Source organism: Hyla sarda, unplaced genomic scaffold (genome assembly GCF_029499605.1).
Source record: "Hyla sarda isolate aHylSar1 unplaced genomic scaffold, aHylSar1.hap1 scaffold_758, whole genome shotgun sequence".
NCBI lineage: Eukaryota > Metazoa > Chordata > Amphibia > Anura > Hylidae > Hyla > Hyla sarda.
The window spans coordinates 20,703-37,075 of record NW_026610781.1 but is presented as its reverse complement, the minus strand read 5'-3'; the positions used below and the strand labels follow the sequence as shown (position 1 = coordinate 37,075).

Here is a 16,373-nt window from a genome sequence, read left to right as displayed (position 1 = left end):
GAGTATAATCTGGTGTGTGATCCCGAATCCTTATAATCTGGTGTGTGATCCCGGATCGGTATAATCTGGTGTGTGATCCCGGATCGGTATAATCTGGTGTGTGATCCCGGATCGGTATAATCTGGTGTGTGATCCCGGATCGGTATAATCTGGTGTGTGATCCCGGATCGGTATAATCTGGTGTGTGATCCCGGATCGGTATAATCTGGTGTGTGATCCCGGATCGGTATAATCTGGTGTGTGATCCCGGATCGGTATAATCTGGTGTGTGATCCCGGATCGGTATAATCTGGAGTGTGATCCCGGATCGGTATAATCTGGTGTGTGATCCCGGATCGGTATAATCTGGTGTGTGATCCCGGATCGGTATAATCTGGTGTGTGATCTCGGATCGGTATAATCTGGTGTGTGATCCCGGATCGGTATAATCTGGTGTGTGATCCCGGATCGGTGTAATCTGGTGTGTGATTCCGGATCGGTATAATCTGGTGTGTGATCCCGGATCGGTATAATCTGGTGTGTGATCCCGGATCGGTATAATCTGGTGTGTGATCCCGGATCGGTATAATCTGGTGTGTGATCCCGGATCGGTATAATCTGGTGTGTGATCCCGGATCGGTATAATCTGGTGTGTGATCCCGGATCGGTGTAATCTGGTGTGTGATTCCGGATCGGTATAATCTGGTGTGTGATCCCGGATCGGTATAATCTGGTGTGTGATCCCGGATCGGTATAATCTGGTGTGTGATCCCGGATCGGTATAATCTGGTGTGTAATCCCGGATCGGTATAATCTGGTGTGTGATCCCGGATCGGTATAATCTGGTGTGTGATCCCGGATCGGTATAATCTGGTGTGTGATCCCGGATCGGTGTAATCTGGTGTGTGATTCCGGATCGGTATAATCTGGTGTGTGATCCCGGATCGGTATAATCTGGTGTGTGATCCCGGATCGGTATAATCTGGTGTGTGATCCCGGATCGGTATAATCTGGTGTGTGATCCCGGATCGGTATAATCTGGTGTGTGATCCCGGATCGGTATAATCTGGTGTGTGATCCCGGATCGGTATAATCTGGTGTGTGATCCCGGATCGGTATAATCTGGTGTGTGATCCCGGATCGGTATAATCTGGTGTGTGATCCCGGATCGGTATAATCTGGTGTGTGATCCCGGATCGGTATAATCTGGTGTGTGATCCCGGATCGGTATAATCTGGTGTTATTCTTTACCTCTATGATATGTTGGTAATAATCTTTCTTTTCTCTCTAGTCTGCTGCCTCCATACTCACGGTTTCCCTTCATGACTGTGGTGAAGCTATTACGCTGTCACATGACGTCCTCGTGTCCGCTGTAAGGAGATCATTGTCGCAGGCGCCTCCGGTACGTTCGCTTCTTATCACCTTCCATCTTCTGAATCCTGAGAACTGTTCTAAAGGAGACGACCTGAGAATAAACCTTATCCCCGATACTACGTCAAGCATAGCCCAAGTTTCTGATAGGGTCATGGAAGAACCATAGGATAGTCCTAACTAGGACCATGCTTGTGCTATGTAAGAACCATAGGACAGTCCTAACTAGGGCCATGCTTGTGCTATGTAATAACCATAGGACAGTCCTAACTAGGACCATGCTTGTGCTATGTAAGAACCATAGGACAGTCCTAACTATGACCATGCTTGTGCTATGTAAGAACCATAGGACAGTCCTAACTAGGGCCATGCTTGTGCTATGTAATAACCATAGGACAGTCCTAACTAGGGCCATGCTTGTGCTATGTAATAACCATAGGACAGTCCTAACTATGACCATGCTTGTGCTATGTAATAACCATAGGACAGTCCTAACTAGGACCATGCTTGTGCTATGTAAGAACCATAGGACAGTCCTAACTAGGACCATGCTTGTGCTATGTAAGAACCATAGGACAGTCCTAACTAGGGCCATGCTTGTGCTATGTAATAACCATAGGACAGTCCTAACTAGGGCCATGCTTGTGCTATGTAAGAACCATAGGACAGTCCTAACTAGGACCATGCTTGTGCTATGTAATAACCATAGGACAGTCCTAACTATGACCATGCTTGTGCTATGTAAGAACCATAGGACAGTCCTAACTATGACCATGCTTGTGCTATGTAAGAACCATAGGAAAGTCCTAACTAGGACCATGCTTGTGCTATGTAATAACCATAGGACAGTCCTAACTAGGCCCATGCTTGTGCTATGTAATAACCATAGGACAGTCCTAACTAGGACCATGCTTGTGCTATGTAATAACCATAGGACAGTCCTAACTAGGACCATGCTTGTGCTATGTAATAACCATAGGACAGTCCTAACTATGACCATGCTTGTGCTATGTAAGAACCATAGGACAGTCCTAACTATGACCATGCTTGTGCTATGTAAGAACCATAGGACAGTCCTAACTAGGACCATGCTTGTGCTATGTAATAACCATAGGACAGTCCTAACTATGACCATGCTTGTGCTATGTAAGAACCATAGGACAGTCCTAACTAGGGCCATGCTTGTGCTATGTAAGAACCATAGGACAGTCCTAACTATGACCATGCTTGTGCTATGTAAGAACCATAGGACAGTCCTAACTAGGGCCATGCTTGTGCTATGTAAGAACCATAGGACAGTCCTAACTAGGACCATGCTTGTGCTATGTAAGAACCATAGGACAGTCCTAACTAGGGCCATGCTTGTGCTATGTAAGAACCATAGGACAGTCCTAACTAGGACCATGCTTGTGCTATGTAATAACCATAGGACAGTCCTAACTATGACCATGCTTGTGCTATGTAAGAACCATAGGACAGTCCTAACTAGGGCCATGCTTGTGCTATGTAAGAACCATAGGACAGTCCTAACTAGGGCCATGCTTGTGCTATGTAATAACCATAGGACAGTCCTAACTAGGGCCATGCTTGAGCTATGTAAGAACCATAGGACAGTCCTAACTAGGGCCATGCTTGTGCTATGTAATAACCATAGGACAGTCCTAACTAGGGCCATGCTTGTGCTATGTAAGAACCATAGGACAGTCCTAACTAGGGCCATGCTTGAGCTATGTAATAACCATAGGACAGTCCTAACTATGACCATGCTTGTGCTATGTAAGAACCATAGGACAGTCCTAACTAGGACCATGCTTGTGCTATGCAAGAACCATAGGAGAGTCCTAACTAGGACCATGCTTGTGCTATGTAAGAACCATAGGACAGTCCTAACTAGGACCATGCTTGTGCTATGTAAGAACCATAGGACAGTCCTAACTAGGGCCATGCTTGTGCTATGTAAGAACCATAGGACAGTCCTAACTAGGGCCATGCTTGTGCTATCTAAGAACCATAGGACAGTCCTAACTAGGGCCATGCTTGTGCTATGTAAGAACCATAGGACAGTCCTAACTAGGGCCATGCTTGTGCTATGTAAGAACCATAGGACAGTCCTAACTAGGGCCATGCTTCTGCTATGTAAGAACCATAGGACAGTCCTAACTAGGGCCATGCTTGAGCTAGGTAAGGGGGTGATGATGGGTCTGTATGTACCTGGTGGGGGTGATGATGGGTCTGTATGTACCTGGTGGAGGTAATGATGGGTCTGTATGTGTCTGGTGGGGGTAATGATGGGTCTGTATGTGTCTGGTGGGGGTAATGATGGGTCTGTATGTGTCTGGTGGGGGTAATGATGGGTCTGTATGTACCTGGTGGGGGTAATGATGGGTCTGTATGTACCTGATGGAGGTAATGATGGGTCTGTATGTGTCTGGTGGGGGTAATGATGGGTCTGTATGTACCTGGTGGAGGTAATGATGGGTCTGTATGTACCTGGTGGGGGTAATGATGGGTCTGTATGTACCTGGTGGGGGTAATGATGGGTCTGTATGTACCTGGTGGGGGTAATGATGGGTCTGTATGTACCTGGTGGAGGTAATGATGGGTCTGTATGTACCTGGTGGAGGTAATGATGGGTCTGTATGTGTCTGGTGGAGGTAATGATGGGTCTGTATGTGTCTGGTGGAGGTAATGATGGGTCTGTATGTTTCTGGTGGGGGTAATGATGGGTCTGTATGTACCTGGTGGGGGTAATGATGGGTCTGTATGTGTCTGGTGGGGGTAATGATGGGTCTGTATGTACCTGGTGGGGGTAATGATGGGTCTGTATGTACCTGGTGGGGGTAATGATGGGTCTGTATGTACCTGATGGAGGTAATGATGGGTCTGTATGTGTCTGGTGGGGGTAATGATGGGTCTGTATGTACCTGGTGGAGGTAATGATGGGTCTGTATGTACCTGGTGGGGGTAATGATGGGTCTGTCTGTACCTGGTGGAGGTAATGATGGGTCTGTATGTGTCTGGTGGGGGTAATGATGGGTCTGTATGTACCTGGTGGGGGTAATGATGGGTCTGTATGTACCTGGTGGGGGTAATGATGGGTCTGTATGTACCTGGTGGGGGTAATGATGGGTCTGTATGTACCTGGTGGGGGTAATGATGGGTCTGTATGTACCTGGTGGAGGTAATGATGGGTCTGTATGTACCTGGTGGAGGTAATGATGGGTCTGTATGTACCTGGTGGAGGTAATGATGGGTCTGTATGTGTCTGGTGGAGGTAATGATGGGTCTGTATGTTTCTGGTGGGGGTAATGATGGGTCTGTATGTACCTGGTGGGGGTAATGATGGGTCTGTATGTACCTGGTGGGGGTAATGATGGGTCTGTATGTACCTGGTGGAGGTAATGATGGGTCTGTATGTGTCTGGTGGAGGTAATGATGGGTCTGTCTGTACCTGGTGGAGGTAATGATGAGTCTGTATGTACCTGGTGGGGGTAATGATGGGTCTGTATGTTTCTGGTGGGGGTAATGATGGGTCTGTATGTACCTGGTGGAGGTAATGATGGGTCTGTATGTACCTGGTGGAGGTAATGATGGGTCTGTATGTGTCTGGTGGAGGTAATGATGGGTCTGTCTGTACCTGGTGGGGGTAATGATGGGTCTGTCTGTACCTGGTGGGGGTAATGATGGGTCTGTCTGTACCTGGTGGAGGTAATGATGGGTCTGTATGTACCTGGTGGGGGTAATGATGGGTCTGTATGTACCTGGTGGAGGTAATGATGGGTCTGTATGTACCTGGTGGGGGTAATGATGGGTCTGTATGTACCTGGTGGAGGTAATGATGGGTCTGTATGTACCTGGTGGAGGTAATGATGGGTCTGTATGTACCTGGTGAAGGTAATGATGGGTCTGTATGTACCTGGTAGAGGTAATGATGGGTCTGTATGTACCTGGTGGAGGTAATGATGGGTCTGTATGTACCTGGTGGGGGTAATGATGGGTCTGTATGTACCTGGTGGAGGTAATGATGGGTCTGTATGTACCTGGTGGAGGTAATGATGGGTCTGTATGTGCCTGGTGAAGGTAATGATGGGTCTGTATGTTTCTGGTGGAGGTAATGATGGGTCTGTCTGTACCTGGTGGAGGTAATGATGGGTCTGTATGTACCTGGTGAAGGTAATGATGGGTCTGTATGTACCTGGTGGAGGTAATGATGGGTCTGTATGTACCTGGTGGAGGTAATGATGGGTCTGTATGTTTCTGGTGGAGGTAATGATGGGTCTGTATGTACCTGGTGGGGGTAATGATGGGTCTGTATGTACCTGGTGGAGATAATGATGGGTATGTATGTACCTGGTGGGGGTAATGATGGGTCTGTCTGTACCTGGTGGAGGTAATGATGGGTCTGTATGTACCTGGTGAAGGTAATGATGGGTCTGTATGTACCTGGTGGAGGTAATGATGGGTCTGTATGTACCTGGTGGGGGTAATGATGGGTCTGTCTGTACCTGGTGGAGGTAATGATGGGTCTGTATGTACCTGGTGGAGGTAATGATGGGTCTGTATGTACCTGGTGGGGGTAATGATGGGTCTGTATGTACCTGGTGGGGGTAATGATGGGTCTGTATGTACCTGGTGAAGGTAATGATGGGTCTGTATGTACCTGGTGAAGGTAATGATGGGTCTGTATGTGTCTGGTGGAGGTAATGATGGGTCTGTATGTACCTGGTGGAGGTAATGATGGGTCTGTATGTGTCTGGTGGAGGTAATGATGGGTCTGTATGTACCTGGTGGAGGTAATGATGGGTCTGTATGTACCTGGTGGAGGTAATGATGGGTCTGTATGTACCTGGTGGAGGTAATGATGGGTCTGTATGTACCTGGTGGAGGTAATGATGGGTCTGTATGTACCTGGTGGAGGTAATGATGGGTCTGTATGTACCTGGTGGAGGTAATGATGGGTCTGTATGTACCTGGTGGAGGTAATGATGGGTCTGTATGTACCTGGTGGAGGTAATGATGGATCTGTATGTTTCTGGTGGAGGTAATGATGGGTCTGTCTGTACCTGGTGGGGGTAATGATGGGTCTGTATGTGTCTGGTGGAGGTAATGATGGGTCTGTATGTACCTGGTGGAGGTAATGATGGGTCTGTATGTTTCTGGTGGAGGTAATGATGGGTCTGTCTGTACCTGGTGGAGGTAATGATGGGTCTGTCTGTACCTGGTGGAGGTAATGATGGGTCTGTATGTACCTGGTGGGGGTAATGATGGGTCTGTATGTACCTGATGGAGGTAATGATGGGTCTGTATGTACCTGGTGGAGGTAATGATGGGTCTGTATGTGTCTGGTGGAGGTAATGATGGGTCTGTATGTGTCTGGTGGGGGTAAGGATGGGTCTGTATGTGTCTGGTGGAGGTAATGATGGGTCTGTATGTACCTGGTGGAGGTAATGATGGGTCTGTATGTACCTGGTGGAGGTAATGATGGGTCTGTATGTACCTGGTGGAGGTAATGATGGGTCTGTATGTGTCTGGTGGGGGTAATGATGGGTCTGTATGTGTCTGGTGGGGGTAATGATGGGTCTGTATGTACCTGGTGGAGGTAATGATGGGTCTGTATGTGTCTGGTGGGGGTAATGATGGGTCTGTATGTGTCTGGTGGAGGTAATGATGGGTCTGTCTGTACCTGGTGGAGGTAATGATGGGTCTGTATGTGTCTGGTGGGGGTAATGATGGGTCTGTATGTGTCTGGTGGGGGTAATGATGGGTCTGTATGTGTCTGGTGGAGGTAATGATGGGTCTGTATGTACCTGGTGGAGGTAATGATGGGTCTGTCTGTACCTGATGGGGGTAATGATGGGTCTGTATGTACCTGGTGGGGGTAATGATGGGTCTGTATGTACCTGGTGGGGGTAATGATGGGTCTGTATGTTTCTGGTGGGGGTAATGATGGGTCTGTATGTACCTGGTGGAGGTAATGATGGGTCTGTATGTACCTGGTGGGGGTAATGATGGGTCTGTATGTACCTGGTGGGGGTAATGATGGGTCTGTATGTACCTGGTGGGGGTAATGATGGGTCTGTATGTACCTGGTGGAGGTAATGATGGGTCTGTATGTACCTGGTGGGGGTAATGATGGGTCTGTATGTACCTGGTGGAGGTAATGATGGGTCTGTATGTGTCTGGTGGAGGTAATGATGGGTCTGTATGTACCTGGTGGAGGTAATGATGGGTCTGTATGTGTCTGGTGGAGGTAATGATGGGTCTGTATGTACCTGGTGGAGGTAATGATGGGTCTGTATGTTTCTGGTGGAGGTAATGATGGGTCTGTATGTGTCTGGTGGAGGTAATGATGGGTCTGTATGTTTCTGGTGGAGGTAATGATGGGTCTGTATGTTTCTGGTGGAGGTAATGATGGGTCTGTATGTACCTGGTGGGTGTAATGATGGGTCTGTCTGTACCTGGTGGGGGTAATGATGGGTCTGTATGTACCTGGTGGGGGTAATGATGGGTCTGGATGTACCTGGTGGAGGTAATGATGGGTCTGTATGTACCTGGTGGAGGTAATGATGGGTCTGTATGTGTCTGGTGGAGGTAATGATGGGTCTGTATGTACCTGGTGGGGGTAATGATGGGTCTGGATGTACCTGGTGGAGGTAATGATGGGTCTGTATGTACCTGGTGGAGGTAATGATGGGTCTGTATGTACCTGGTGGGGGTAATGATGGGTCTGTATGTACCTGGTGGGGGTAATGATGGGTCTGTATGTACCTGGTGGAGGTAATGATGGGTCTGTCTGTACCTGGTGGAGGTAATGATGGGTCTGTCTGTACCTGGTGGAGGTAATGATGGGTCTGTCTGTACCTGGTGGGGGTAATGATGGGTCTGTATGTACCTGGTGGAGGTAATGATGGGTCTGTATGTTTCTGGTGGAGGTAATGATGGGTCTGTATGTACCTGGTGGGGGTAATGATGGGTCTGTATGTACCTGGTGGAGGTAATGATGGGTCTGTATGTACCTGGTGGAGGTAATGATGGGTCTGTATGTACCTGGTGGAGGTAATGATGGGTCTGTATGTACCTGGTGGAGGTAATGATGGGTCTGTATGTACCTGATGGAGGTAATGATGGGTCTGTATGTACCTGGTGGAGGTAATGATGGGTCTGTATGTACCTGGTGGGTGTAATGATGGGTCTGTCTGTACCTGGTGGGGGTAATGATGGGTCTGTATGTACCTGGTGGGTGTAATGATGGGTCTGTCTGTACCTGGTGGGGGTAATGATGGGTCTGTATGTACCTGGTGAAGGTAATGATGGGTCTGTATGTACCTGGTGGGGGTAATGATGGGTCTGTATGTACCTGGTGGAGGTAATGATGGGTCTGTATGTACCTGGTGGGTGTAATGATGGGTCTGTCTGTACCTGGTGGGGGTAATGATGGGTCTGTATGTACCTGGTGGGGGTAATGATGGGTCTGGATGTACCTGGTGAAGGTAATGATGGGTCTGTATGTGTCTGGTGGAGGTAATGATGGGTCTGTATGTACCTGGTGGAGGTAATGATGGGTCTGTATGTACCTGGTGGAGGTAATGATGGGTCTGTATGTGTCTGGTGGAGGTAATGATGGGTCTGTATGTACCTGGTGGAGGTAATGATGGGTCTGTATGTACCTGGTGAAGGTAATGATGGGTCTGTATGTACCTGGTGGAGGTAATGATGGGTCTGTATGTACCTGGTGGAGGTAATGATGGGTCTGTATGTGTCTGGTGGGGGTAATGATGGGTCTGTATGTACCTGGTGGAGGTAATGATGGGTCTGTATGTACCTGGTGGAGGTAATGATTGGTCTGTATGTACCTGGTGGGGGTAATGATGGGTCTGTATGTACCTGGTGGAGGTAATGATGGGTCTGTATGTTTCTGGTGGAGGTAATGATGGGTCTGTATGTTTCTGGTGGAGGTAATGATGGGTCTGTATGTACCTGGTGGGGGTAATGATGGGTCTGTATGTACCTGGTGGAGGTAATGATGGGTCTGTATGTACCTGGTGGGGGTAATGATGGGTCTGTATGTACCTGGTGGGGGTAATGATGGGTCTGTATGTACCTGGTGGGGGTAATGATGGGTCTGTATGTACCTGGTGGAGGTAATGATGGGTCTGTATGTACCTGGTGGGGGTAATGATGGGTCTGTATGTACCTGGTGGAGGTAATGATGGGTCTGTATGTGTCTGGTGGAGGTAATGATGGGTCTGTATGTACCTGGTGGAGGTAATGATGGGTCTGTATGTGTCTGGTGGAGGTAATGATGGGTCTGTATGTACCTGGTGGAGGTAATGATGGGTCTGTATGTTTCTGGTGGAGGTAATGATGGGTCTGTATGTGTCTGGTGGAGGTAATGATGGGTCTGTATGTTTCTGGTGGAGGTAATGATGGGTCTGTATGTACCTGGTGGAGGTAATGATGGGTCTGTATGTACCTGATGGAGGTAATGATGGGTCTGTATGTACCTGGTGGAGGTAATGATGGGTCTGTATGTACCTGGTGGGTGTAATGATGGGTCTGTATGTACCTGGTGGGGGTAATGATGGGTCTGTATGTACCTGGTGGAGGTAATGATGGGTCTGTATGTTTCTGGTGGAGGTAATGATGGGTCTGTATGTACCTGGTGGGGGTAATGATGGGTCTGTATGTACCTGGTGGAGGTAATGATGGGTCTGGATGTACCTGGTGAAGGTAATGATGGGTCTGTATGTGTCTGGTGGAGGTAATGATGGGTCTGTATGTACCTGGTGGAGGTAATGATGGGTCTGTATGTACCTGGTGGAGGTAATGATGGGTCTGGATGTACCTGGTGAAGGTAATGATGGGTCTGTATGTGTCTGGTGGAGGTAATGATGGGTCTGTATGTGTCTGGTGGAGGTAATGATGGGTCTGTATGTACCTGGTGGGGGTAATGATGGGTCTGTCTGTACCTGGTGGAGGTAATGATGGGTCTGTCTGTACCTGGTGGGGGTAATGATGGGTCTGTATGTACCTGATGGAGGTAATGATGGGTCTGTATGTTTCTGGTGGGGGTAATGATGGGTCTGTATGTACCTGGTGGGGGTAATGATGGGTCTGTATGTACCTGGTGGGGGTAATGATGGGTCTGTATGTACCTGGTGGGGGTAATGATGGGTCTGTATGTACCTGGTGGGGGTAATGATGGGTCTGTATGTACCTGGTGGGGGTAATGATGGGTCTGTATGTACCTGATGGGGGTAATGATGGGTCTGTATGTACCTGGTGGGGATAATGATGGGTCTGTATGTACCTGATGGAGGTAATGATGGGTCTGTATGTTTCTGGTGGAGGTAATGATGGGTCTGTATGTGTCTGGTGGAGGTAATGATGGGTCTGTATGTACCTGGTGGGGGTAATGATGGGTCTGTATGTACCTGGTGGAGGTAATGATGGGTCTGTATGTACCTGGTGGAGGTAATGATGGGTCTGTATGTACCTGGTGGGGGTAATGATGGGTCTGTATGTACCTGGTGGAGGTAATGATGAGTCTGTATGTGTCTGGTGGAGGTAATGATGGGTCTGTATGTGTCTGGTGGAGGTAATGATGGGTCTGTATGTGTCTGGTGGAGGTAATGATGGGTCTGTCTGTTTCTGGTGGGGGTAATGATGGGTCTGTCTGTACCTGGTGGAGGTAATGATGGGTCTGTATGTACCTGGTGGAGGTAATGATGGGTCTGTATGTACCTGGTGGGGGTAATGATGGGTCTGTATGTACCTGGTGGGGGTAATGATGGGTCTGTATGTACCTGGTGGAGGTAATGATGGGTCTGTATGTACCTGGTGGGGGTAATGATGGGTCTGTATGTACCTGATGGGGGTAATGATGGGTCTGTATGTACCTGGTGGGGATAATGATGGGTCTGTATGTACCTGATGGAGGTAATGATGGGTCTGTATGTTTCTGGTGGAGGTAATGATGGGTCTGTATGTACCTGGTGGAGGTAATGATGGGTCTGTATGTGTCTGGTGGAGGTAATGATGGGTCTGTATGTACCTGGTGGAGGTAATGATGGGTCTGTATGTGTCTGGTGGAGGTAATGATGGGTCTGTATGTACCTGGTGGAGGTAATGATGGGTCTGTATGTACCTGGTGAAGGTAATGATGGGTCTGTATGTACCTGGTGGAGGTAATGATGGGTCTGTATGTACCTGGTGGAGGTAATGATGGGTCTGTATGTGTCTGGTGGAGGTAATGATGGGTCTGTATGTTTCTGGTGGAGGTAATGATGGGTCTGTATGTACCTGGTGGGGGTAATGATGGGTCTGTATGTACCTGGTGGAGGTAATGATGGGTCTGTATGTACCTGGTGGAGGTAATGATGGGTCTGTATGTACCTGGTGGAGGTAATGATGGGTCTGTATGTGTCTGGTGGAGGTAATGATGGGTCTGTATGTGTCTGGTGGAGGTAATGATGGGTCTGTATGTTTCTGGTGGGGGTAATGATGGGTCTGTCTGTACCTGGTGGAGGTAATGATGGGTCTGTATGTACCTGGTGGAGGTAATGATGGGTCTGTATGTACCTGGTGGGGGTAATGATGGGTCTGTATGTACCTGGTGGAGGTAATGATGGGTCTGTATGTTTCTGGTGGAGGTAATGATGGGTCTGTATGTACCTGGTAGAGGTAATGATGGGTCTGTATGTGTCTGGTGGGGGTAATGATGGGTCTGTATGTACCTGGTGGAGGTAATGATGGGTCTGTATGTGTCTGGTGGAGGTAATGATGGGTCTGTATGTACCTGGTGGAGGTAATGATGGGTCTGTATGTACCTGGTGGGGGTAATGATGGGTCTGTATGTACCTGGTGGGGGTAATGATGGGTCTGTATGTACCTGGTGGAGGTAATGATGGGTCTGTCTGTACCTGGTGGAGGTAATGATGGGTCTGTCTGTACCTGGTGGAGGTAATGATGGGTCTGTCTGTACCTGGTGGGGGTAATGATGGGTCTGTATGTACCTGGTGGAGGTAATGATGGGTCTGTATGTTTCTGGTGGAGGTAATGATGGGTCTGTATGTACCTGGTGGAGGTAATGATGGGTCTGTATGTACCTGATGGAGGTAATGATGGGTCTGTATGTACCTGGTGGAGGTAATGATGGGTCTGTATGTACCTGGTGGGTGTAATGATGGGTCTGTCTGTACCTGGTGGGGGTAATGATGGGTCTGTATGTACCTGGTGGGGGTAATGATGGGTCTGGATGTACCTGGTGAAGGTAATGATGGGTCTGTATGTGTCTGGTGGAGGTAATGATGGGTCTGTATGTGTCTGGTGGAGGTAATGATGGGTCTGTATGTACCTGGTGGGGGTAATGATGGGTCTGTATGTACCTGGTGGGGGTAATGATGAGTCTGTATGTACCTGGTGGAGGTAATGATGGGTCTGTCTGTACCTGGTGGGGGTAATGATGGGTCTGTATGTGTCTGGTGGAGGTAATGATGGGTCTGTATGTACCTGGTGGAGGTAATGATGGGTCTGTATGTACCTGGTGGGGGTAATGATGAGTCTGTATGTACCTGGTGGAGGTAATGATGGGTCTGTCTGTACCTGGTGGGGGTAATGATGGGTCTGTATGTACCTGGTGAAGGTAATGATGGGTCTGTATGTGTCTGGTGGGGGTAATGATGGGTCTGTATGTACCTGGTGGAGGTAATGATGAGTCTGTATGTACCTGGTGGAGGTAATGATGGGTCTGTCTGTACCTGGTGGGGGTAATGATGGGTCTGTATGTACCTGATGGAGGTAATGATGGGTCTGTATGTTTCTGGTGGGGGTAATGATGGGTCTGTATGTACCTGGTGGGGGTAATGATGGGTCTGTATGTACCTGGTGGGGGTAATGATGGGTCTGTATGTACCTGGTGGGGGTAATGATGGGTCTGTATGTACCTGGTGGGGGTAATGATGGGTCTGTATGTACCTGGTGGGGGTAATGATGGGTCTGTATGTACCTGGTGGGGGTAATGATGGGTCTGTATGTACCTGATGGGGGTAATGATGGGTCTGTATGTACCTGGTGGGGATAATGATGGGTCTGTATGTACCTGATGGAGGTAATGATGGGTCTGTATGTTTCTGGTGGAGGTAATGATGGGTCTGTATGTACCTGGTGGAGGTAATGATGGGTCTGTATGTGTCTGGTGGAGGTAATGATGGGTCTGTATGTACCTGGTGGAGGTAATGATGGGTCTGTATGTACCTGGTGGAGGTAATGATGGGTCTGTATGTACCTGGTGGAGGTAATGATGGGTCTGTATGTACCTGGTGGGGGTAATGATGGGTCTGTATGTGTCTGGTGGAGGTAATGATGGGTCTGTATGTGTCTGGTGGAGGTAATGATGGGTCTGTATGTTTCTGGTGGGGGTAATGATGGGTCTGTCTGTACCTGGTGGAGGTAATGATGGGTCTGTATGTACCTGGTGGAGGTAATGATGGGTCTGTATGTACCTGGTGGGGGTAATGATGGGTCTGTATGTACCTGGTGGAGGTAATGATGGGTCTGTATGTTTCTGGTGGAGGTAATGATGGGTCTGTATGTACCTGGTAGAGGTAATGATGGGTCTGTATGTTTCTGGTGGGGGTAATGATGGGTCTGTATGTACCTGGTGGAGGTAATGATGGGTCTGTATGTACCTGGTGGAGGTAATGATGGGTCTGTATGTACCTGGTGGGGGTAATGATGGGTCTGTATGTACCTGGTGAAGGTAATGATGGGTCTGTATGTGTCTGGTGGGGGTAATGATGGGTCTGTATGTACCTGGTGGAGGTAATGATGGGTCTGTATGTACCTGGTGGAGGTAATGATGGGTCTGTATGTACCTGGTGGAGGTAATGATGGGTCTGTATGTGTCTGGTGGAGGTAATGATGGGTCTGTATGTACCTGGTGGAGGTAATGATGGGTCTGTATGTACCTGGTGGAGGTAATGATGGGTCTTTATGTACCTGGTGGGGGTAATGATGGGTCTGTATGTGTCTGGTGGAGGTAATGATGGGTCTGTATGTGTCTGGTGGAGGTAATGATGGGTCTGTATGTACCTGGTGGAGGTAATGATGGGTCTGTATGTACCTGGTGGAGGTAATGATGGGTCTGTATGTACCTGGTGGAGGTAATGATGGGTCTGTATGTGTCTGGTGGAGGTAATGATGGGTCTGTATGTACCTGGTGGAGGTAATGATGGGTCTGTATGTACCTGGTGGAGGTAATGATGGGTCTGTATGTACCTGGTGGAGGTAATGATGGGTCTGTATGTGTCTGGTGGGGGTAATGATGGGTCTGTATGTGTCTGGTGGGGGTAATGATGGGTCTGTCTGTACCTGGTGGAGGTAATGATGGGTCTGTATGTACCTGGTGGAGGTAATGATGGGTCTGTATGTACCTGGTGGGGGTAATGATGGGTCTGTATGTACCTGGTGGAGGTAATGATGGGTCTGTATGTTTCTGGTGGAGGTAATGATGGGTCTGTATGTGTCTGGTGGGGGTAATGATGGGTCTGTATGTGTCTGGTGGGGGTAATGATGGGTCTGTATGTACCTGGTGGGGGTAATGATGAGTCTGTATGTACCTGGTGGAGGTAATGATGGGTCTGTATGTACCTGGTGGGGGTAATGATGAGTCTGTATGTACCTGGTGGAGGTAATGATGGGTCTGTATGTACCTGGTGGAGGTAATGATGGGTCTGTATGTACCTGGTGGGGGTAATGATGGGTCTGTATGTACCTGGTGGGGGTAATGATGGGTCTGTCTGTACCTGGTGGAGGTAATGATGGGTCTGTATGTACCTGGTGGAGGTAATGATGGGTCTGTATGTACCTGGTGGAGGTAATGATGGGTCTGTATGTGTCTGGTGGAGGTAATGATGGGTCTGTATGTTCCTGGTGGGGGTAATGATGGGTCTGTATGTGTCTGGTGGAGGTAATGATGGGTCTGTATGTTTCTGGTGGGGGTAATGATGGGTCTGTATGTACCTGGTGGGGGGTAATGATGGGTCTGTCTGTACCTGGTGGGGGTAATGATGGGTCTGTATGTACCTGGTTGGGGGTAATGATGGGTCTGTATGTACCTGGTGGGGGTAATGATGGGTCTGTATGTACCTGGTGGAGGTAATGATGGGTCTGTATGTACCTGGTGGAGGTAATGATGGGTCTGTATGTACCTGGTGGAGGTAATGATGGGTCTGTATGTACCTGGTGGAGGTAATGATGGGTCTGTATGTGTCTGGTGGAGGTAATGATGGGTCTGTATGTACCTGTTGGGGGTAATGATGGGTCTGTATGTACCTGGTGGAGGTAATGATGGGTCTGTATGTTTCTGGTGGGGGTAATGATGGGTCTGTATGTACCTGGTGGAGGTAATGATGGGTCTGTATGTGTCTGGTGGAGGTAATGATGGGTCTGTATGTTTCTGGTGGAGGTAATGATGGGTCTGTATGTACCTGGTGGAGGTAATGATGGGTCTGTATGTACCTGGTGGAGGTAATGATGGGTCTGTATGTACCTGGTGGAGGTAATGATGGGTCTGTATGTACCTGGTGGAGGTAATGATGGGTCTGTATGTACCTGGTGGAGGTAATGATGGGTCTGTATGTGTCTGGTGGAGGTAATGATGGGTCTGTATGTGTCTGGTGGAGGTAATGATGGGTCTGTATGTACCTGGTGGAGGTAATGATGGGTCTGTATGTGTCTGGTGGAGGTAATGATGGGTCTGTATGTGTCTGGTGGAGGTAATGATGGGTCTGTATGTTTCTGGTGGGGGTAATGATGGGTCTGTATGTACCTGGTGGGGGTAATGATGGGTCTGTATGTTTCTGGTGGAGGTAATGATGGGTCTGTATGTACCTGGTGGAGGTAATGATGGGTCTGTATGTTTCTGGTGGAGGTAATGATGGGTCTGTATGTACCTGGTGGAGGTAATGATGGGTCTGTATGTACCTGGTGGGGGTAATGATGGGTCTTTATGTACCTGGTGG

General features: G+C 48.5%; 1 protein-coding gene across 1 annotated transcript in view; it reads left to right on the top strand.

The window, feature by feature from the left end:
• STK36 (serine/threonine kinase 36) overlaps nt 1–16,373 on the top strand; it is a gene marked incomplete at its 3' end in the record, with an annotated part of 143,100 nt that overhangs the window by 115,811 nt on the left and 10,916 nt on the right. The window contains 1 exon segment of the mRNA XM_056554499.1: nt 1,271–1,381. Coding sequence (XP_056410474.1) covers nt 1,271–1,381 — 111 coding nt within the window.